Genomic DNA, 24882 nt, shown 5'->3' with positions numbered 1-24882 from the left:
CAGACCTATGTTTCATACAAATATGTGATGTTTTTTAGCATGACCACAGTGTGTGTCTGTCTGAATGCTCTTATGTCCCTATCCCACACAATGCTTTAGTATTAAATCCACCAAGATGTCCAAGGGTTGCATTGAAATCCACGAAAGCACATGCTCAAATGAATGTGTCACAAAGGTGGCACTTGGTTCCTATTCCTCCTGTTTTAAAACACAACTCAAAACTCACACACACACACACACCTGTAATTTTATTTTTTACCCGCGTCCCCTCACGGGTCTTACCTTGGTGTGCAACTTGGCAAACTGCTTGTCGTCCAGCAGGCTCTGGGTGTAGACGCGCCGCTTGTACCGGAACTGGAGGAAGGAAGGGAGGGAGGAGAAGGAAGCGTCACTCTAATAAATAATAATAATAATAATAATAATAATAATAATAATAATAATACTGACTGGCATCATAGCTGACAGAATTCAAGACTATCTTGAAGAAAAAAACATCTTGCCAGATGAACAGAAAGGCAACAAACGGAAAAGCAGGGGCACAAAAGACCAGTTATTGATTGACAAAATGATTCTGGAGAACTGTAAGAGCCGAAAAGTTAACCTTCACATGACGTGGATTGACTACAAAAAGGCCTTTGACTCACTCCCACACAGCTGGATCATCAAGTGCCTGGACGCCATCGGGATTAGTAAAAACGTTGGCACCTTCATTGAAAACATGATGGAGCACTGGAAAACTGAACTGTTTGTTGGAAATGAAAGCTATGGACTTGTCAACATCAGGAGAGGAATTTTCCAGGGAGATTCATTGTCCCCTCTGCTTTTCATTATTGCCATGATCCCTCTGTCAACAATCTTACAAAAAACAAATCTCGGCTACCAAACATCTAAGAATTCTCACAAAATTTCACATCTGATGTACATGGATATACACACACACACACACACAGACACACACATACACATACGTGTGTGTGTGTATACACACACACATACTCCACTTGCCTCACTAACAACAGTACCTCTGAGGATGCCATTAGTCACAGATGCAGATCTTGTTTAATGTAGTGTATATTTTCTTTTATTGTGTTGTTTAATGTGCTATGATTTGTTGTTCTATTATATTTTGTTATATTGTATTGTCCTGGGCATGGCCCCATGTAAGCCGCCCCGAGTCCCCGTTGGGGAGATGGTGGCGGGGTATAAATAAAGTTTATTATTATTATTAAAACGTCAGGAGAGAATGCTGCTGGGACCCAAAACACTCACAGCAGCCCAGTAATTCTGGCCATGGAAGCTTTCAACAACACGTGGCACCTTGGCTTTCTCAGGGTTCAGTGGCCACCAACTTGGTTCCATATCATGGGCAACATTGCCTGGTTTGAGCATCTTTTGCCTGCAATTCCGAAACCCAAAATACTCCTTGCCAAGGAATGCCTTCTTTGCAACAGCGGTGACAAGGTGTCCATCATGTCCAGTGAGAGAGCCACAGCCCTTCTGCAGGGTCATCTTACTAATTTGGCCGCGTTCCTTGACCTTTTGCCAATTAGTCCTGCAGCCTCACCTTTCCTGCTCACCTTCTCGACCACAGAGTTTGTCAGGAGGTGCAATTATGAAACCTATGGAAGCTGAGCTAAGTTGAGGAAGGAGAATAATATGGTTTTTTCCTGGGAGTCAATGCATTGCAGTCTGCTCCTCTGAAGGTTTCTTAAATAGAGGCTGGATGGCTATGTGTTGGGTGGTGCGTTAATAATAATAATAATAATAAAACTTTATTTATATCCTGCCACCATCTCCCCACGGGGACTCGGGGCGGCTTACATGGGGCAGTGGCCCAAACAACATGAGAACAAAATATAAGCAACACAATACAATCACAATATAAAAAGATAAAACAATAATACAATATGTCAATATAAACAACAATACAAGATAAAAATTTCATTTAAAACACATAAATGGTAAGACCGTAATAAAAACAGGATAAATTATTAAAAACCCACTGGGGCTGATTAATTAATGACTATACCTCGCAGAAGGGACTTGGGTCTAGATGACCTTTGGGGTTCCCTTCCAACTCTATTGGCTGTATAAAATCCTGATCATCTGCTTTGAACTGGATTATCTGGCAGTGTAGACTCAGATAATCCAGTTCAAAGCAGATACCGTATACTCGAGTATAAGCCGACCCGAGTATAAGCCGAGGCACCTAATTTTACCACCAAAAAAACTGGGAAAACATTGACTCCAATATAAGCCGAGAGTGGAAAATTTCAGAAATAAAAATAGATACCAATAAAATTACTTGAATTGAGGCATCAGTAGGTTAAATGTTTTTGAATATTTACATCAAGCTCTAATTTAAGATAAGACTGTCCAACTCTGATCCAATCATTATTCTCATCTTCTTCAATGTAAATGTGCTTACGTATCCTTTTAATAATAATAGAGTAAAATAATACATGTAATTGTAATAATAATAATAATAATAATAATAATAATAATAATAATAATAATAATAATGGAAAATAATACAAGTAATAATAAACAGAGTAAAATAATAAATGCAATAATAATAATAATAATAATAATATCAGAGTGAAATAATAAATGTATTATTAATAATAATAATAAAAATCGAGTAAAATAAATGTAATAGTAGCAACAAGAATAGAGAAAAATAATAAATGTAACCATACCAATAATAATAGAGTAAAATAATAAATGCAATAATAATAATAATAATAAGATCAGAGTGAAATAATAAATGTATTAATAATAATAATAAAAATAGAATAAAATGAATGTAATAGTAGCAACATTAATAGAGAAAAATAATGAATGTAACAATACCATTAATAATAGAGAAAAATAATAAATGTACCATATATTCTCGAGTATAAGCTGACCCGAATCTAAGCCCACCAGGACCCTCACCCGAGTATAAGCCGAGGGGGGCTTTTTCAGTTTTAAAAAAGGGCTGAAAAACTGGGCTTATACTAGAGTATATACAGTAATAATAATCTGGATTATATGGCAGTGTAGAAGGGCCTTAGAGGGTGGTGAAATCTCTTTCTCTGGTGGTTTCTAAGAAAAGGCTGGTTAGTAATCTGCTGGGAGGGCTTTGGAAGGGGTTGGAATAGATGGCCTTTGGGGATCCCTTCCAACTCAAGTGAAAGATATTGCCTTGGAGCCTGGTGGAGTCCCTAGACATATTTGGGACTGGATGGCCATCTGTTGGGAAGGTTTGGATGGTGTCCTCTTGCTTAGAAGAATGGGGTGGGGCTAGATGACCTTTGGGTGCCCCTTCCAACTCTAGGGACACTTCTACGTTGCCGTAGCAGATAATCTAGATCAGGGGTCCTCAAACTTTTTAAGTGGAGGGCCAATTCATGGTCCCTCAGATTGTTGAGGGGCCAAATTATCATTTGAAAAAAAAAAAAACGAATAAATTCCTATGCTCACTGCACATGTCTTATTTGTAGTGCAAAACAACAACAACAACAACAACAACAACAACCCAACAACAATCATTTATTTATATATTTATTTGCTACATTTATACCCCACCCTCTCTCACCCCGAAGGGGACTCAGAGCGGCTTACAAGTTGTATGTATATACAATATATTATATTATTAGCATAGCACAATATTAGAATTATATATTGCTATATTGTACTATACCATTATAACATAATATTATTAGCTGTGCCCGGCCACACGTTGCTGTGGCAAAGTGGTGGTGGTATTGGTTAAAAATTGTTGTGTAATTTTTATTTGACGTTATTTGCAATTTTTTTATTAATTTTATTGTAAGTTATCTTTTTATTTGTTATATTTTATTATTTTCTTGTATTAGTTTTAGTTATTTTCTGTTATTATAGTATTTTATTGTATTAATTTTTAGTGTTTTAAATTATTTTTTATTGGGTTGCTAGGAGACCAAGTTGGAGGAGCTTAGCCTTCTAACTGGCAGCAATTGGATAAAAGCAATTATTCCTCTCTCTCTAATTAGGACTTTATTTTTCTTTTCTTTTTGTTGTATCAACCTAGAGGCGTGGATGATGGGTTGTGTTGTCAAATTTCAAGGTTGGGGGGCCTGTAGTTTTGTTGTTTTGTGGGTCGCCGTGATGCCATCACTCTTTTATATATATAGATTATACAATATTATTATATTGTATTATTATTATTAGCCGCCCTGAGTCCCCTAAATAAATAAATAAATAAATATTATATTACATTATAATATTTATTATCAATATTATATGTATTCACAATATATTATATTATTACCATATCATTTATTTACAATATTTCATTTACAATGTTGGTAAATGAAAAAACAATACAATATTTAAAAATAAAAATAATTTTAACTAACATACTGTAAACTTATCGGGATTTCAGTGGGAAGTGTGGGCCTGCTTCTGGCCAATGAGATAATCAAGTAAGATTGTTGTTGTTGTTGTGCCTTCAAGTCATTTCAGACTTTGGGCGAGCCTAAGTCTAAAACTGAGGGCGGGGGCCAGGTCAATGGCCTTGGAGGGCCGCATCCGGCCCCCGGGCCTTAGTTTGGGGACCCCTGATCTAGATTGTATATGGCAGTGTAGAAGGAGCCTAAAGTAGAATGTGGGAACCTGCATGGTGAATGCGGAGCCAGCATAGGACTCAATGCAATTCACACAACGTTAGAGCTGAAAGGATCCCCCAAAGGCCATCTAGTCCAACCCTATCTTTCTAAGCAATTATAGGAAGGTTGGAAAATGCTTTTGCCTTGGAGTCGAGTGGAGTCTCCTACTCTGGAGGTTTTTAAATAAAGGCTGGGTGGCCATCCGTCAGGAGAGCTTTGGTAGTGGCAGAAGATTGGACTGGATGGCCTTTGGGGTTCCCTCCAACTCTATTAGAATATAGACTGCCTCAAAGAGTGGTGGGATCTCCTTCCCTGGAAACCTTTCAACAGAAGCAGGATGGCCATCTGTCGGGAGGGGTTGGGTGGTGCCTTCCTGCTGGCAGAAAGAAAGGGGTTGGACTGGGTGGCCCTTGGGGTCCCTTCTAGTGGATGATGGACGTCCTTGGAGGATGTTAAGACTTTCCTTCTTTGGAGGAGGCTTTTAAACAGAGGGTGGATGGCCATCTGTTTAGAGTGTTTTACTTGAGTCTTCCTGGTGGCAGAAGAGGGCTGGACTGGATGACTCTTAGGATTATTGCCTCCCTTGGAGGATGTTAGACTCTCATTTGTTGGTCTTTAAAAGGAGGTAGCATGGCCATCTTTAAGGAGTGCTTTATTGATGCAGTCCTGCGTGGCAAAAGGGGGTTGGTCTGGATGGCCTTTAGGGATCCCTTCCAACTTTAGTGAAGTATAAAGTGCCTGAGAATCCGGTAGAGTCTCCTTCTATGGAGGTTTTCCAGCAGATACTGGATGGCTTTCTTTTGGGAGGGATTGGAGTGTGTCTTATGCATGGCAGAAGGGGGTTAGACTAGATGGCCTTTGGAGGCCCCTTCCGACTCTAGGGGAATATAAAGTGCCTTAGTATCTGATAGAGTCTCCTTCTCTCTCTGCAGGTTTTTCAATGCAGAAGGGGCCGGACTGGATGGCCTTTGGGATCCCTTCCAACTCTAGGACTCAAAGTCTCTGTATGTTTCTAAATGAAGGTTGGATGGCCATCTGTCAGGAGGGTTTGGATGGTGTCTTCCTGCCTGGCAGAAGGGATTTGGACTAGATGACCCTTGGGGTCCCCTACGACTCTTTTATAATTCAACTAGCTTTGCCCGGCCACGCGTTGCTGTGGCTCATCGGAAGGATTTGTTGGCCAGGTGGAATAGCAGTGAATAGCCTTGGTTCCTGAAAGCCTGGCCGTTTTGTTGTTCTGGAAGTCGCTGTTTGGTGCCCTGGACTGCAATGAATAGTGTCGGTGAGGTAGGTCTGAATGGTGTTACTAGTCCTTTTGATTAGTATTTAATAGCATTGTAATGTGAAAGCCTGGGTGCTCTGTGCCTGGGGAATTTACGTGTTTGGAGGTGTTAGCTGGCCCTGAATGCTGGTAGATTCCAACAGATTTTATTGTACAGAATACTAGAACCTTCTCTTTGGCCCATTTATATAGGGGCTCTCGCATACCAGAGGGTAATTGAGGTTTTATGGCTGGCATCTGTTCTTTGTCAGCCGACCGGAGATGTCAACGATTGGAGATCATGACATGTAGCTCCAAACCATGGTTGATTCCTGCCTGGTGGAATCCTTTGTTGGGTGGTGTTAGGTGGCACTGACATGTTCGAAGCCTGGCTGATTCCTGCCTGGGGTAATCCTTTGTTGGGAGGTGTTAAGTGGGACTGACCTGTTTTGAGAGTGTTGTTCTTTATGCGCTGGTGTGGGGAAGTGTGGCGGTGTGGTTTCTAAATTGTAGTGGTATTTTTATTTTTATTTGTGTGAATTCTGTTATTTTTATTTATGTTTTTGCGGTGCGGGGGGGGGGGGGGGGGCAGGCCGCACGGGGTGCATGGCAGCAAGGCCGTTGGCAATGGAGACCCGGCGGGTACAGCGCAGCCTGCTTCCTCCTTCCTACAAACTTCGAGAAGCTGACCCAGAGGAGAGGAGAGGCGAGGCTGACGAATCAGACGCCGCCGGGGATGGTGGTAAAGATGGATACACGTATACAAAGGGTTAGACCCGGCGGCGATTTTTTGTTTCCTCTGGCGGGCAGGTTTGGGGGTATTGAGGTCAATGGTGCTGGCGGGAATGGGGGGATGGCCGTTGAGGGTGGAGGGTGGTGTGTGTGTTGAGCGCGCGCCATGTCGTGTCCAGCGCATGCGCTGTTCAATTTTTGTGGTTTTAGGGCTTTTTTGGAGCCGGATTTGGTTCCAGATGTTGTTCTTTTTTGTGGTACGAACCTAGCGGCAAGGGTGCTGGGTTTCATTGGCAAGTTTCATGGTTCTGCGATGTGTAGTTTTGTTGTTTTGCTCACGGTCCTAATATCATTACCGTTTTATATATATACTAGCTGTGCCCGGCCACGCGTTGCTGTGACTTAGTCTGGTGGTGTTGGTCAGTCTACATTAGGTTGTATTGATACTGTGACCTCCACCTTCTTTATACTCACATTAGTAGTAGTATTTGAAGTCTGTTACCTTGTTCAATTTTTGTGTTGATTAATAATTGCTTGAGATCCCTGTTGTCTTTGGTTTGTTGTTAGTTGTAATGTCTGATTCTGCTGAGTGTGGTTTATATTTTTATTGTGGTACAATAGTCTTTCTTTTGTTTTGCCTGTGTAGGTGTTTATTATTATTGTTGTTGTAGTGGTCATGAAGGTTGGATAAGTTGAATGCTACTGTATTGTTTTTTGGAGGCCCAGTGTAGCACTGACTGGCCTCTCAGCCTCAGTGCCTGGCTGCTTCTTGCCTGTGATGGTGTTGATTCTTGTTGTTGTTGTCATTGTTATTATTGTAATTGGTTTTTTTTTGGAGGCCAAGTGTGAATGTAGGGATTGGGGAAGTGTTGGCGTTGTTGTGAGTTTTGTGGGTCCGGATTGTGGTTTTGTGGTGTGGTTGTGTTGTTACAACTGAGAGGCAAGGCTTTTGTGTTGTGTTGCCAAGTTTTGTATTTCTGGGGCATTTAGTTGTGTTGTTATAGTCACGATGCACTGTTGTGAGTTATGTGGGTCCGGATTGTGGTTTTGTGGTGTGGTTGTGTTGTTACAATCAGGAGGGAATGCTTTTGTGTTGTGTTGCCAAGTTTTGTATTTCTGGGGCGTTTAGTTGTGTTGTTATAGTCACGATGCGTTGTTGTGAGTTTTGTGGGTCCGGATTGAGGTTTTGTGGTGTGGTTGTGTTGTTACAACCTGGAGGGAAGGCTTTTGCGTTGTGTTGTTAAGTTTTATATTTCTGGGGCGTTTAGTTGTGTGCCAAGTTTCGTATTTCTGGGGCGTTTAGTTGTGTTGTTATAGTCACGATGCGTTGTTGTGAGTTTTATGGGTCCGGATTGTGGTTTTGTGGTGTGGTTGTGTTGTTACAACCTGGAGGGAAGGCTTTTGCATTGTGTTGCCAAGTTTCGTATTTCTGGGGCGTTTAGTTGTGTTGTTATAGTCACAATGCGTTGTTGTGAGTTTTGTGGGTCCTGTGTGGTTTTGTGGTGTGGTTGTGTTGTTACAACTGGGAGGCAAGGCTTTTGCATTGTGTTGCCAAATTTTGTATTTCTGGGGCGTTTAGTTGTGTTCTTATCGCATGATGCGTTGTTGTGAGTTTTGTGGGTCTGGATTGTGGTTTTGTGGTGTGGTTGTGTTGTTGTAACCTGAAGGCAAGCCTTTTGCATTGTGTTGCCAAATTTCGTATTTCTGGGATGTTTAGTTTTGTTGTTATAGTCACTGCGCAAACAACTTTATCATTTTATATATATAGATAGATACAAGAAATGTTGCTTCTCCACTGGGACCACTGCGCATGCAGAGCCCACGGCACAAGGAGCCCTGATGCACAATGTTCTGCCAAGGCACAACTCCCCATGTGTCCCCTTGTGCATCAACATCACAATGTACTATGCAGCACGGTTTTGTGTTATGTTAGTGTCATAACTCCATCACCATAAAGTGACACGTCATAGCCTCTGATGCAAGGTGTCAGAAAACACACCTGTGTGTACAGATACGGACATGACACAACTATATATCTCACTAGCTTTGCCCGGCCACGCGTTGCTGTGGCTTATGGGAATCCTTTGTTGGCCAGATGGAATAGCAGTGAATAGCCTTGCAGTCTCAAAGCCTGGCCGTTTTCTGGAGTCGCTGGAGCTTTTTGTTGTATGAACGTAGAGGCATAGATGAGGGGTTGTGCTGCCAAGTTTAGTGTTTCTGGGATGTGTAGTTTTGTTGTTTTGTCCTAGGCCAACATTTCATTACCCTTTTATATTTATAGATAGATGAGTCACTTCTTTGGACCCAGGCAGCAGATTGGCAAGATTCTACCTAAACTCCTGGGAGGAGATGCCAAGCATCAGAGAGGAAAGGTGAAGCAGCAGCATGCCTTCCAGGTCTCGATTGCTCTGGCTTTTGGGCCGGCCGTACGTACCTCCAGGTAGGGGACGGGGGTCTCTGGGCTGAGCGGGTACTCCCTCAGCAGCCGCTCCTCGTCCAGGAACTTCCCGGCCCGGCCGTTGAAGGCCGGCTGGAAGAGGCCGTAGTTGAGGACATCCTTGAGGCTGTGGTTCAGCGTGCAGAGGATGCGCTGCTTGGAGAACCAGACCGGCACGTCCGGGTTCAGCCGCAGACACTTCTGTGGAAGGAAGGAGAGAAGGGGCAGATGTCAGAGAAGGGTGGCCAGAGCAGGCTCACGTCCAGTCCGGCCCCAAGGTGGACCCTGCAGGACACTTCCCCCTTTGTAGGCAGACAGGAAGGAAGGGACAAAGACAGCAAAACAAAGGGTGTATCTACACTACGCATGGGCCAACTTGGGCCCTTCAGGTGTTTTGGACTTCCAAAACACCTGGAGGGCCCAGGTTGGCCCATGCCTGGTCTACACTGTCCAATTTTGGCCCTCCCTCCAGGTGTTTTGGACTTCGACTCCCACAATTCCTAACAGCTGGTAAGTCTTGCAGCTTATCTGATGTGGCCTGACCAAGAACAAGCCAGGAGAGTCAAGACACAGATCCACCCAAAGGAAAAGTGTTCTTGCCGTGCACCAGGGGAACCACTATATTGAAAACATTGACTACAAAAACATTAACTACTACAAAGCAGTTGGATAATACAGAACGTTGGATAAGCGAAGGTTGGATAAGCGAGATTCTACTGTACCGTAAATAAATAAATAAATAAAATATGCATTTGTACGATTAAAAAATCGACATTTTCAAATAACGTGGGCTATGCTGGCCCCCCCAAGTCAGTATTAATAATAATGATCAATTCAACATAGTTTGTGGCAGCCACAAAAGCGAAGTTTCTGGTGTGTAACAACTTCATTCAAAGTAAGGACGGCACAACGAAACAGGAAATAAGACTTTCAAACCAGGAACAGAACGTTTTCCAAATTGTGTTACAGATTGTCATGGAAAGGAGGTCACGGTGAGGAAGAGGCCGGCTTGTCCTGTCCCCTAATAGGGCACAACGGAGGCATGGACTCAAATGGCAGGAAAGGGGATCCCATTTAAATATCAGGAACTAAGAACATCTTGATGGTCAGGTCTGCTTGATGGTGGAACAGGGAGTGCCTGGGGGTGGACTCAGGGCTGGCCCTAGGTAATTTTCAAGTGTAAGCGAACAGAATTTTGGTGGCCCCCCCAACCAATCACTGAAAAATAAAAGCGTTGGATAAGCAAAAATGTTGGATAATAAGGATGGATTAAGGAAAAGCTTATTAAACATCAAATTACATTATGATTTTACAAATTAAGCATCATGTTTTAGAACGAATTGACAGAAAAAGCAGTGCAATATGTTATGTAGAAATTACTATATTTGCGAATTTAGCACCAAACATTGAACTGGGATATAGGGCAGTGTGGGCTCAGATAACTCAGTTCAAAGCAGATATTGTGGGTTATTCTGCCTTGATATTCTGGGTGATAAGGTTGTGTGGAAGAGCCCTGAGGGTCCTTCCACACAGCCATATAACCCAGAATATCAAGGCAGATAATCCACAATTAAAAGATTGGCATAAGCACTTTGCACTATTTTAAATTTTGTATATTGTATATTATAATTGTTTTAACTGTTTTAATGTTTATTTTATTGTACTATGGTGCATTGGCATAAATTGCCAGTCTGTAAGCCGCCCTGAGTCCCTGCGGGTGAGAAGGGCGGGGTAGAAATGATAGAAATAAATAAAATAAATAAATAAAAGGCCACCGAAAGTGAATCTGGCCCCTGGTATTAAAAAAACCCTCTAAAATCAGGAGAAGTAAATAAAGAACACCACTCAGAAAATAGAGGAATTCCAGACAGGAAACAATCAGGGCCAACTAACACCTCCCAACAAAGGATTCCCCCAGACAGGAAGCAGACAGGCTTTGAAGTTGCAAAGCCATTCAATGCTAATCAAGGTGGCCACTTACAACATTCACACTTGCCTCAAGGACTGACATTCCACATATACAGTAGAGTCTCATTTATCCAACACTCGCTTATCCAACGTTCTGGATTATCCAATGCTTTTTTGTAGTCAATGTTTTTAATACATCGTGATATTTTGGTGCTAAAGTCATAAATACAGTAATTACAACATAACATTACTGCGTATTGAACTACTTTTTCTGTCAAATTTGTTGCATAACATGATGTTTTGGGCTTAATTTGTAAAATCATAACCTAATTTGATGTTTAATAGGCTTCTCCTTAATCTCTCCTTATTATCCAACATATTAGCTTATCCAACGTTCTGTTGGCCCATTTATGTTGGATAAGTGAGACTCTACTGTATATATAAACCCCACATATATATAAAAGCCAGTTTCCAAGAGACCTCGCTGGAAGCGGCGGCGCGCATGCTCTCCAGCCGCTTCACCTGGCGGGAGGCAGCCACAACTGCGCCCCCCAAACAACAACGCCTGAGGCAACCGCCTCAATCGCCTTATGGGTGAACCGCCCCTGGGTGGACTGGATGGCCTTAAAAGGTCCCAGCTCGAGGATTTGAGGATTTGTAGGGCCGGCCCCTGCGAAAGCAAGTGGAAAGAAAGCGCTGCCAAATAGAAGAAAACAAGGGAATGATCTATGGCTGTTGACAAACTGGATGAATCTGGAAGCAGGATGAATAATGCAATAATTCGGATGAGGACAAACAGCCTCCCGTTTGGGAAACAGCTATTCTTTTTTTTCTTGGCAAAAGGCTCCGAAATCCTCAACAAAGGCACCTGCTCTGCCAAGTTAGTCTCTCCAATGCCATTCCCCCCGATCCTTGGCCGGAAAAGCTTGGAGAAGTTACTTTTAAGGGCCAACCAATGCGAAAATGGGCTTCCTGGCAGCAGAGTTGGAGCGGGAAGAGTCTCCTTGACATTTAGCTCCCAAAAAGAAAGAAAGAAAAATTTCAGGGATATTTTCTATCCATATACAGGGATGTACTGAACTTAAACCACTACTGGGTTGTTGCGTGTTTTCTAGGCTGTCCGGCCATGTTCCAGAAGCATTCTCTCCTGACGTTTCACCCACATCTCTGGCAGGCATCCTCAGAGATTGTGAGGTATATTGGAAAAAACTAAGCAAGGAAGGTTTATATATCTGTGGAAGGTCCAGGGTGGGAGAAGGAACTCTTGTCTGTTGGAGGCCGGTGTGAATGTTGGAATCCTTTGTTCAGTCATTAGCTGCCCCTGGTTGATTCCTGTCTGGAATTCTTCTGTTTTCAGGGTGTTGCTTCTTATTTACTGTTCTGATTTTTGAGTTTTTAATACTGGGAGCCAGATTGTGTTCCTTTTCATGGTTTCCTCCTTTCTGTTGAAATTCCCCTCATGCTTGTGGATTTCAATGGTTTCTCTGTGTTGTCTGACATGATAGTTGTTGGAGTAGTCGACAACATTCACACTGGTCTCCAACAGACAAGAGTTCTTTCTCCCAACCTGGACATTATTATAAATATATAAACCCCACTTGCCTCGTTTCCAACAGACCTCACAACCTCTGAGGAGGCCTGCCACAGATGTGGGTGAAACGTCAGGAGAGAATGCTTCTGGAACATGGCCATAGAGCCTTTGACAATACATTAAACCACTACTGCTTCTATTTTTCCTCCCAGTGAATTGCTTACATTTAGTTTCTTCTAAAGACTTGATATTCTGCCTCCTCTTTCTCCCCACAGCTGCACTTTATTAAAAGCTTTCGATATTGTGTTTTGTATGCCCGATCCCTTTTATCTCTAGTGGTTGATGTTGTGTTATTACTCATTTGTTCTGATTTTATGTGTTTTACTGTATTTTTAAAAAATGTTTCAATTGTTTATTTAATTTGATGTTATTATTGTTTTTATTTTGATAGTCGTTGTCATTGTTTTACTCTGCCTTGTTTCGGGCATTGGCCCATGTGAGTCCCTTCGGGGAGATGGTGGTTGGATAGAAAAATAAAGTATTATTATTATTATTATTATTATTATTATTATTATTAGCTGACTCTTTTGCTATCTCCAGATATATGGATGCCTGCTTGGCTGTCGCATATCCTTGGAAGGCTACCGTCTGCAAGGGGGTTGGTCTGGATGCCCTTTGGGGGTCCCTTCCAATATTATGCTTCTTGCAGATATTCCGCCGCCTCTTTCTCCCCAAACCTGATTATTTTGCACCCCTTTACCCCCCATCTCCCCCAAAAGGAGGCCTTTGCATCACTGCCACACATGGCCATGCAGCCTGGAAAACACACAATAACTTTGTGATTCTGGCCATGAAAGCCTTTGACAACACATTGAACCACTACTGCTTCTATTGTTTTCCCCTCCAGTGAATTACTTGCAATTAGTTTTTCTAAAGGCTTGGTTTGAGCGGGTGCGTCATCCCATTTTGTGTGATATGAACTCAACTCTGTAGCACAAAGAGCACAGGTTTGAAAACCATGGAAAATGACAGACTCTCCATTGGTTGGCCGTTTAGCTGTGGCTTGCCTGTTTTGGTGGAGAAGGGACAGACTAGATGACCTTTAGGGTCCTCTCCAAACTCTACAATTCCTACAATCTGCTTTGCAGTCCAACTTTTTCTTCTGCCTTCTCTTTTCCTTGACCTTCTGGTGGGGACATCTGAATGGGTTCAAACCAACAAAAACCATAGAAGGAGATATTATTTATCTATCGTGTCAGAAGCGAACCAAGGGTACAGTTGGAATGTATTTAAAAACACAAAGTTAAAAACTTGGCATGATACTAAATGTCCTTTGACCAGAAGCTAGCCACTTGGGAATGCTTTTGGTGTCCCTATGAGAAGGTCCTCCATTGTGCATATGGCAGGACTCAGACTACGTTGTAGTCAGTGGTCTGTGGTTTGTTGGTTTAGATGACCCTTGGAGATCCCATCCAATGCTATGCTTCTTGGAGATCATCTGCCTCCATTATCTCCCCAGAGCTGACTCTTTTGCACTCTGCTATCAGCAATAAATGGATGTTCTGCTTGCCTGTCACATATCCTTTGAAGGCCATGGTTTGCAAGGGGGTTGGTCTAGATGACCCTTGGTGGTCCCATCCAATGCTATGCTTCTTGGAGATCATCTGCCTCCATTATCTCCCCAGAGCTGACTCTTTTGCACTCTGCTATCAGCAATAAATGGATGTTCTGCTTGCCTGTCACATATCCTTTGAAGGCCATGGTTTGCAAGGGGGTTGGTCTAGATGACCCTTGGTGGTCCCATCCAATGCTATGCTTCTTGGAGATCATCTGCCTCCATTATCTCCCCAGAGCTGACTCTTTTGCACTCTGCTATCAGCAATAAATGGATGTTCTGCTTGGCTGTCACATATCCTTTGAAGGCCATGGTTTGCAAGGGGGTTGGTCTAGATGACCCTTGGTGGTCCCATCCAATGCTATGCTTCTTGGAGATCATCTGCCTCCATTATCTCCCCAGAGCTGACTCTTTTGCACTCTGCTATCAGCAATAAATGGATGTTCTGCTTGCCTGTCACATATCCTTTGAAGGCCATGGTTTGCAAGGGGGTTGGTCTAGATGACCCTTGGTGGTCCCATCCAATGCTATGCTTCTTGGAGATCATCTGCCTCCATTATCTCCCCAGAGCTGACTCTTTTGCACTCTGCTATCAGCAATAAATGGATGTTCTGCTTGCCTGTCACATATCCTTTGAAGGCCATGGTTTGCAAGGGGGTTGGTCTAGATGACCCTTGGTGGTCCCATCCAATGCTATGCTTCTTGGAGATCATCTGCCTCCATTATCTCCCCAGAGCTGACTCTTTTGCACTCTGCTATCAGCAATAAATGGATGTTCTGCTTGGCTGTCACATATCCTTTGAAGGCCATGGTTTGCAAGGGGGTTGGTCTAGATGACCCTTGGTGGTCCCATCCAATAATATGCTATGCTTTTTGCAAATATCCCGCCTCCTTTTTCTCCCCACAGCTGACTCTTTTGCTATCTCCAGATATATGGATGCCTGCTTGCCTGTCATATATCCTTTGAAGGCCATGGTTTGCAAGGGGGCTGGTCTAGATGACCCTTGGTGGTCCCATCCAATAATATGCTATGCTTTTTGCAAATATCCCGCCTCCTTTTCCTCCCCACAGCTGACTCTTTTGCTATCTCCAGATATATGGATGCCTGCTTGGCTGTCACATATCCTTTGAAGGCCATGGTTTGCAAGGGGGTTGGTCTAGATGACTCTTGGTGGTCCCATCCAATAATATGCTATGCTTTTTGCAAATATCCCGCCTCCTTTTCCTCCCCACAGCTGACTCTTTTGCTATCTCCAGATATATGGATGCCTGCTTGGCTGTCACATATCCTTTGAAGGCCATGGTTTGCAAGGGGGTTGGTCTAGATGACCCTTGGTGGTCCCATCCAATAATATGCTATGCTTTTTGCAAATATCCCGCCTCCTTTTCCTCCCCACAGCTGACTCTTTTGCTATCTCCAGATATATGGATGCCTGCTTGGCTGTCACATATCCTTTGAAGGCCATGGTTTGCAAGGGGGTTGGTCTAGATGACCCTTGGTGGTCCCATCCAATAATATGCTATGCTTTTTGCAAATATCCCGCCTCCTTTTCCTCCCCACAGCTGACTCTTTTGCTATCTCCAGATATATGGATGCCTGCTTGGCTGTCACATATCCTTTGAAGGCCATGGTTTGCAAGGGGGTTGGTCTAGATGACTCTTGGTGGTCCCATCCAATAATATGCTATGCTTTTTGCAAATATCCCGCCTCCTTTTCCTCCCCACAGCTGACTCTTTTGCTATCTCCAGATATATGGATGCCTGCTTGCCTGTCATATATCCTTTGAAGGCCATGGTTTGCAAGGGGGCTGGTCTAGATGACCCTTGGTGGTCCCATCCAATAATATGCTATGCTTTTTGCAAATATCCCGCCTCCTTTTCCTCCCCACAGCTGACTCTTTTGCTATCTCCAGATATATGGATGCCTGCTTGGCTGTCACATATCCTTTGAAGGCCATGGTTTGCAAGGGGGTTGGTCTAGATGACTCTTGGTGGTCCCATCCAATAATATGCTATGCTTTTTGCAAATATCCCGCCTCCTTTTCCTCCCCACAGCTGACTCTTTTGCTATCTCCAGATATATGGATGCCTGCTTGCCTGTCATATATCCTTTGAAGGCCATGGTTTGCAAGGGGGCTGGTCTAGATGACCCTTGGTGGTCCCATCCAATAATATGCTATGCTTTTTGCAAATATCCCGCCTCCTTTTCCTCCCCACAGCTGACTCTTTTGCTATCTCCAGATATATGGATGCCTGCTTGCCTGTCATATATCCTTTGAAGGCCATGGTTTGCAAGGGGGTTGGTCTAGATGACCCTTGGTGGTCCCATCCAATAATATGCTATGCTTTTTGCAAATATCCCGCCTCCTTTTTCTCCCCACAGCTGACTCTTTTGCTATCTCCAGATATATGGATGCCTGCTTGCCTGTCATATATCCTTTGAAGGCCATGGTTTGCAAGGGGGTTGGTCTAGATGACTCTTGGTGGTCCCATCCAATAATATGCTATGCTTTTTGCAAATATCCCGCCTCCTTTTCCTCCCCACAGCTGACTCTTTTGCTATCTCCAGATATATGGATGCCTGCTTGGCTGTCACATATCCTTTGAAGGCCATGGTTTGCAAGGGGGTTGGTCTAGATGACTCTTGGTGGTCCCATCCAATAATATGCTATGCTTTTTGCAAATATCCCGCCTCCTTTTCCTCCCCACAGCTGACTCTTTTGCTATCTCCAGATATATGGATGCCTGCTTGGCTGTCACATATCCTTTGAAGGCCATGGTTTGCAAGGGGGTTGGTCTAGATGACCCTTGGTGGTCCCATCCAATAATATGCTATGCTTTTTGCAGATATCCTGCCTCCTTTTTCTCCCCACAGCTGACTCTTTTGCTATCTCCAGATATATGGATGCCTGCTTGGCTGTCACATATCCTTTGAAGGCCATGGTTTGCAAGGGGGTTGGTCTAGATGACTCTTGGTGGTCCCATCCAATAATATGCTATGCTTTTTGCAAATATCCCGCCTCCTTTTCCTCCCCACAGCTGACTCTTTTGCTATCTCCAGATATATGGATGCCTGCTTGGCTGTCACATATCCTTTGAAGGCCATGGTTTGCAAGGGGGTTGGTCTAGATGACCCTTGGTGGTCCCATCCAATAATATGCTATGCTTTTTGCAAATATCCCGCCTCCTTTTCCTCCCCACAGCTGACTCTTTTGCTATCTCCAGATATATGGATGCCTGCTTGCCTGTCATATATCCTTTGAAGGCCATGGTTTGCAAGGGGGTTGGTCTAGATGACCCTTGGTGGTCCCATCCAATAATATGCTATGCTTTTTGCAAATATCCCGCCTCCTTTTCCTCCCCACAGCTGACTCTTTTGCTATCTCCAGATATATGGATGCCTGCTTGCCTGTCATATATCCTTTGAAGGCCATGGTTTGCAAGGGGGTTGGTCTAGATGACCCTTGGTGGTCCCATCCAATAATATGCTATGCTTTTTGCAAATATCCCGCCTCCTTTTCCTCCCCACAGCTGACTCTTTTGCTATCTCCAGATATATGGATGCCTGCTTGCCTGTCATATATCCTTTGAAGGCCATGGTTTGCAAGGGGGTTGGTCTAGATGACCCTTGGTGGTCCCATCCAATAATATGCTATGCTTTTTGCAAATATCCCGCCTCCTTTTTCTCCCCACAGCTGACTCTTTTGCTATCTCCAGATATATGGATGCCTGCTTGCCTGTCATATATCCTTTGAAGGCCATGGTTTGCAAGGGGGTTGGTCTAGATGACTCTTGGTGGTCCCATCCAATAATATGCTATGCTTTTTGCAAATATCCCGCCTCCTTTTCCTCCCCACAGCTGACTCTTTTGCTATCTCCAGATATATGGATGCCTGCTTGGCTGTCACATATCCTTTGAAGGCCATGGTTTGCAAGGGGGTTGGTCTAGATGACTCTTGGTGGTCCCATCCAATAATATGCTATGCTTTTTGCAAATATCCCGCCTCCTTTTCCTCCCCACAGCTGACTCTTTTGCTATCTCCAGATATATGGATGCCTGCTTGGCTGTCACATATCCTTTGAAGGCCATGGTTTGCAAGGGGGTTGGTCTAGATGACCCTTGGTGGTCCCATCCAATAATATGCTATGCTTTTTGCAGATATCCTGCCTCCTTTTTCTCCCCACAGCTGACTCTTTTGCTATCTCCAGATATATGGATGCCTGCTTGGCTGTCACATATCCTTTGAAGGCCATGGTTTGCAAGGGGGTTGGTCTAGATGACCCTTGGTGGTCCCATCCAATAATATGCTATGCTTTTTGCAGATATCCTGCCTCCTTTTTCTCCCCACAGCTGACTCTTTTGCTATCTCCAGATATATGGATGCCTGCTTGGCTGTCACATATCCTTTGAAGGCCATGGTTTGCAAGGGGGTTGGTCTAGATGACCCTTGGTGGTCCCATCCAATAATATGCTATGCTTTTTGCAAATATCCCGCCTCCTTTTCCTCCCCACAGCTGACTCTTTTGCTATCTCCAGATATATGGATGCCTGCTTGCCTGTCATATATCCTTTGAAGGCCATGGTTTGCAAGGGGGTTGGTCTAGATGACCCTTGGTGGTCCCATCCAATAATATGCTATGCTTTTTGCAAATATCCCGCCTCCTTTTCCTCCCCACAGCTGACTCTTTTGCTATCTCCAGATATATGGATGCCTGCTTGCCTGTCATATATCCTTTGAAGGCCATGGTTTGCAAGGGGGTTGGTCTAGATGACCCTTGGTGTTCCCATCCAATAATATGCTATGCTTTTTGCAAATATCCCGCCTCCTTTTCCTCCCCACAGCTGACTCTTTTGCTATCTCCAGATATATGGATGCCTGCTTGCCTGTCATATATCCTTTGAAGGCCATGGTTTGCAAGGGGGTTGGTCTAGATGACCCTTGGTGGTCCCATCCAATAATATGCTATGCTTTTTGCAAATATCCCGCCTCCTTTTCCTCCCCACAGCTGACTCTTTTGCTATCTCCAGATATATGGATGCCTGCTTGCCTGTCATATATCCTTTGAAGGCCATGGTTTGCAAGGGGGTTGGTCTAGATGACTCTTGGTGGTCCCATCCAATAATATGCTATGCTTTTTGCAAATATCCCGCCTCCTTTTCCTCCCCACAGCTGACTCTTTTGCTATCTCCAGATATATGGATGCCTGCTTGGCTGTCACATATCCTTTGAAGGCCATGGTTTGCAAGGGGGTTGGTCTAGATGACTCTTGGTGGTCCCATCCAATAATATGCTATGCTTTTTGCAAATATCCCGCCTCCTTTTCCTCCCCACAGCTGACTCTTTTGCTATCTCCAGATATATGGATGCCTGCTTGGCTGTCACATATCCTTTGAAGGCCATGGTTTGCAAGGGGGTTGGTCTAGATGACCCTTGGTGGTCCCATCCAATAATATGCTATGCTTTTTGCAGATATCCTGCCTCCTTTTTCTCCCCACAGCTGACTCTTTTGCTATCTCCAGATATATGGATGCCTGCTTGGCTGTCACATATCCTTTGAAGGCCATGGTTTGCAAGGGGGTTGGTCTAGATGACTCTTGGTGGTCCCATCCAATAATATGCTATGCTTTTTGCAAATATCCCGCCTCCTTTTCCTCCCCACAGCTGACTCTTTTGCTATCTCCAGATATATGGATGCCTGCTTGGCTGTCACATATCCTTTGAAGGCCATGGTTTGCAAGGGGGTTGGTCTAGATGACCCTTGGTGGTCCCATCCAATAATATGCTATGCTTTTTGCAAATATCCCGCCTCCTTTTCCTCCCCACAGCTGACTCTTTTGCTATCTCCAGATATATGGATGCCTGCTTGCCTGTCATATATCCTTTGAAGGCCATGGTTTGCAAGGGGGTTGGTCTAGATGACCCTTGGTGGTCCCATCCAATAATATGCTATGCTTTTTGCAAATATCCCGCCTCCTTTTCCTCCCCACAGCTGACTCTTTTGCTATCTCCAGATATATGGATGCCTGCTTGCCTGTCATATATCCTTTGAAGGCCATGGTTTGCAAGGGGGTTGGTCTAGATGACCCTTGGTGGTCCCATCCAATAATATGCTATGCTTTTTGCAAATATCCCGCCTCCTTTTCCTCCCCACAGCTGACTCTTTTGCTATCTCCAGATATATGGATGCCTGCTTGGCTGTCACATATCCTTTGAAGGCCATGGTTTGCAAGGGGGTTTGTCTAGATGACCCTTGGTGGTCCCATCCAATAATATGCTATGCTTTTTGCAAATATCCCGCCTCCTTTTCCTCCCCACAGCTGACTCTTTTGCTATCTCCAGATATATGGATGCCTGCTTGCCTGTCATATATCCTTTGAAGGCCATGGTTTGCAAGGGGGTTGGTCTAGATGACCCTTGGTGGTCCCATCCAATAATATGCTATGCTTTTTGCAAATATCCCGCCTCCTTTTCCTCCCCACAGCTGACTCTTTTGCTATCTCCAGATATATGGATGCCTGCTTGGCTGTCATATATCCTTTGAAGGCCATGGTTTGCAAGGGGGTTGGTCTAGATGACCCTTGGTGGTCCCATCCAATGCTATGCTTCTTGGAGATCATCTGCCTCCATTATCTCCCCAGAGCTGACTCTTTTGCACTCTGCTATCAGCAATAAATGGATGTTCTGCTTGGCTGTCACATATCCTTTGAAGGCCATGGTTTGCAAGGGGGTTGGTCTAGATGACCCTTGGTGTTCCCATCCAATAATATGCTATGCTTTTTGCAAATATCCCGCCTCCTTTTCCTCCCCACAGCTGACTCTTTTGCTATCTCCAGATATATGGATGCCTGCTTGCCTGTCATATATCCTTTGAAGGCCATGGTTTGCAAGGGGGTTGGTCTAGATGACCCTTGGTGGTCCCATCCAATAATATGCTATGCTTTTTGCAAATATCCCGCCTCCTTTTTCTCCCCACAGCTGACTCTTTTGCTATCTCCAGATATATGGATGCCTGCTTGGCTGTCACATATCCTTTGAAGGCCATGGTTTGCAAGGGGGTTGGTCTAGATGACCCTTGGTGGTCCCATCCAATAATATGCTATGCTTTTTGCAAATATCCCGCCTCCTTTTCCTCCCCACAGCTGACTCTTTTGCTATCTCCAGATATATGGATGCCTGCTTGGCTGTCACATATCCTTTGAAGGCCATGGTTTGCAAGGGGGTTGGTCTAGATGACCCTTGGTGGTCCCATCCAATAATATGCTATGCTTTTTGCAAATATCCCGCCTCCTTTTCCTCCCCACAGCTGACTCTTTTGCTATCTCCAGATATATGGATGCCTGCTTGGCTGTCGCATATCCTTGGAAGGCTACCGTCTGCAAGGGGGTTGGTCTAGATGCCCTTTGGGGGTCCCTTCCAATATTATGCTTCTTGCAGATATTCCGCCTCCTCTTTCTCCCCAAACCTGACTCCTTTGCACCCCTTTATCCCCCATCTCCCCCAAATGCAGGCCTTTGCATCGCTGTCACACATGCCGCTGCCCCCCTTTCCTCTCTCCCCGAGAAAAGAGACATCTTGACAGATTCAGGACAGAGAGGCGGCAGAAGCAAGCGCTCTCTCTGCCACGAGGCAGAGGTGGGAGAGAGAAGGCACATCAATGGCAAAGGGGACGGGATCCGGAACTTTTTCCGGGCCTCTGCGCTGACAGATTGGGGGCAGAGGAGGAGGCAAGGGGCTGCAAGGGGGTGCATCCCCCAGACTCTGAATTTCCCTTGCAGACAGGCAGGCAGGAGGGCTGGGAAAAAAAGTAGAAAAAGGAAGCACAGAGAAAGAGGATGCTCAATTATGAATTGCACCTTTATTATGAACTAGCTTTGCCCGGCCACACGTTGCTGTGGCTTATGCTTTCAGAGTGTTGCTCTTTATTTACTGTCCTGATTTTAGAGATTATATTGTTCTGAATTATTATTAATCGCTTTGAATGCGATTTCCTGCTTCTTGGCAAGGGGTTGGACTGGATGGCCCATGAGGTCTCTTCAAACTCTACTATTCTATGATTCTATGATTCTATATCACAGTAATTATTACATATTATATTTATAACCTTATATTATCTGCTTAGAACTGGATTATATGAGGCCCCTTCTTCACAGCTGTATAAAATGCCCACTGAAGTGGATTATATGGCAGTGTGGAGTCCAGATAATCCAGTGCAAAGCAGATAATATAAGATTATAAATGGGTTATATAGCTGTGTGGAAGGGCCTTGAGTCTACACTGCCATATAATCCAGTGCAAATTAGATAATCTGTGAAACTGGCCGAGGCCTAAGTCTGCCTGTCCCCTGGGCTGAGTTGGTTGCTAGGAGATTACTCCTCTAACTGGCAGCAATTGGATAAAAACAATTATTCCTCTCCCTCTAATTAGGACTTTATTTTTCTTTTCTTTTTGTTGTATCAACCTAGAGGCGTGGATGATGGGTTGTGTTGTCAAATTTCGAGGTTGGGGGGCCTGTAGTTTTGTTGTTTTGTTGGTCGCCGTGATGCCATCACTCATTTATATATATAGATTGCAACCTTACATTTTACGAGGCCGGATCTGCACTGCCTTTGCGTGCATGTTGGAACTGCATTAGATGGTCAGTGCAGACCCAAATGGGTGCAGTTCAATTGAGTTTGATGCATTATATAGCAAGGTCGGTCCAGCCTTTATCTTTGTTCTATGCATTCGCATGTATGTCTTGTGCTTTATCAGGGTGTTTCAACTAAGTTGTACACCGCTGAAAGGATAGGTGTGTAATAATAATACTAATAATAATAATAATAATAATAATAATAATACAGTAGAGTCTCACTTATCCAACACTCGCTTATCCAACGTTCTGGATTATCCAACTCATTTTGTAGTCAATGTTTTCAATACATCGTGATATTTTGGTGCTAACTTCATAAATACAGTAATTACTACATAGCATTACTGCGTACTGAACTATTTTTTCTGCCAAATTTGTTGTCTAACATGATGTTTTGGTGCTTCATTTGTAAAATCATAACCTAATTTGATGTTTAATAGGCTTTTCCTTAATGCCGCCTTATTATCCAACATATTCGCTTATTCAACATTCTGCCAGCCCGTTTATGTTTGATAAGTGAGACTCTACTGTAATAATAATTAACATCAGAAGAGGAATTTTCCAGGGAGACTCATTGTCCCCTCTGCTTTTCATTATTGCCATGATCCCTCTGTCAACAATCTTACAAAAAACAAATCTCGGCTATCAAACATCTAAGAATTCTCACAAAATTCCACATCTGATGTACATGGATGACCTGAAGCTATATGGGAAAACGGAAACTGAAATCCAGTCTCTGACCAACACTCTCCGAATTTTTAGCACTGATATCAACATGGAGTTTGGTTTGGACAAATGTTCGACAGTGGCATTGAAGAAGGGAAAAATCATTGAAAGTGAGGGCATAAATATCCCTAATGGCCAAACAATAAAGTGTCACCAGCCAGAGGCCTATAAATATCTGGGCATATTACAGCTGGACAACATCAAGCATGAACATGTGAAAACTGTGGTCAGCAAAGAATACACACAAAGGGTCAGAAAAATTCTCAAAAGCAAGCTCAATGGAGGCAACACCATCAAGGCCATAAACACCTGGGCCATACCTGTCATAAGATATACTGCTGGCATTATAAATTGGACACAGGCAGAACTGGACAATTTGGACAGAAAAACGAGAAAACTTATGACCATTCATCATTCCCTGCACCCTCGCAGTGATGTTGACCAGCTATATCTGCCTAGAAGATCAGGGGGCAGAGGACTCTTGCAAGTAAAACAAGCAGTCAAAGAAGAAGAACATGCCCTGGCAGAAGATGTAAAACAAAGTGAAGAACCTGCGTTGATTGAAGTCAAAAATCAGAAACTCCTCAAAGCACAGCAGACAAAAAACCAGTACAAGAAAACCACACTACAAACTAGAGCTGACAACTGGCACAACAAAACATTGCATGGGAAGTTCCTTGACAAAATTGAAGGAAAAGCTGATAAGGAGAAGACCTGGCTCTGGCTCACGAATGGGACCCTGAAGAAGGAAGGAGACAGAAGGCCTGATCCTTGCAGCCCAGGAGCAAGACATCAGGACAAAGGCAATTCAGGCCAAGATCGAAAAATCAGCTGATGACCCAAAATGCAGACTATGCAAGGAAACCGACGAAACCATGGATCATCTCCTCAGCTGCTGTAAGAAAATCGCACAGACAGACTACAAACAGAGGCACAACTATGTGGCCCAAATGATTCACGGGAACTTATGCCTCAAGTACCACCTCCCAGCAGCAAAGAACTGATGGGATCACAAACCTGCAAAAGTCTTGGAAAATGAGCACGCAAAAATACTGTGGGACTTCCGAATCCAGACTGACAAAGTTCTGGAACACAACACACCAGACATCACAGTGGTGGAAAAGAAAAAGGTTTGGATCATTGATGTTGCCATCCCAGGTGACAGTCACATTGACGAAAAACAACAGGAAAAACTCAGCCGCTATCAGGACCTCAAGACTGAACTTCAAAGACTCTGGCAGAAACCAGTGCAGGTGGTCCTGGTGGTGATCGGCACATTGGGTGCCATGCCAAAAGATCTCAGCCGGCATTTGGAAACAATAGACCTTGACAAAATTACGATCTGCCAACTGCAAAAGGCCACCCGACTGGGATCTGCAGCAGCATCCGAAAATACATCACACAGTCCTA

The 24882-nt window shown here is 43.9% G+C and overlaps 1 protein-coding gene across 8 annotated transcripts in view; it reads right to left on the bottom strand.

Moving 5' to 3' along the window:
• The window catches only part of shank3 (SH3 and multiple ankyrin repeat domains 3), a 467801-nt gene that overhangs the window by 346057 nt on the left and 96862 nt on the right, over positions 1 to 24882 (bottom strand). For all 8 annotated transcript variants that reach the window (XR_010006367.1, XM_062981259.1, XM_062981260.1 and 5 more), the window contains exons 2-3: positions 9059 to 9262; positions 283 to 354 (exon numbers count right to left, since the gene is read on the bottom strand). Coding sequence is in view for 7 of the 8 variants with exons in the window: in XM_062981259.1 (XP_062837329.1) it covers positions 283 to 354; positions 9059 to 9262 (276 nt within the window). In the remaining variant the exon portion in view is untranslated. The remainder of the gene's footprint in view (positions 1 to 282; positions 355 to 9058; positions 9263 to 24882) is intronic.

This window comes from Anolis carolinensis, chromosome 5, assembly GCF_035594765.1.
Source record: "Anolis carolinensis isolate JA03-04 chromosome 5, rAnoCar3.1.pri, whole genome shotgun sequence".
Taxonomy (NCBI): Eukaryota; Metazoa; Chordata; class Lepidosauria; order Squamata; family Dactyloidae; genus Anolis; species Anolis carolinensis.
This window is presented reverse-complemented; position numbering and strand designations above follow the sequence as displayed.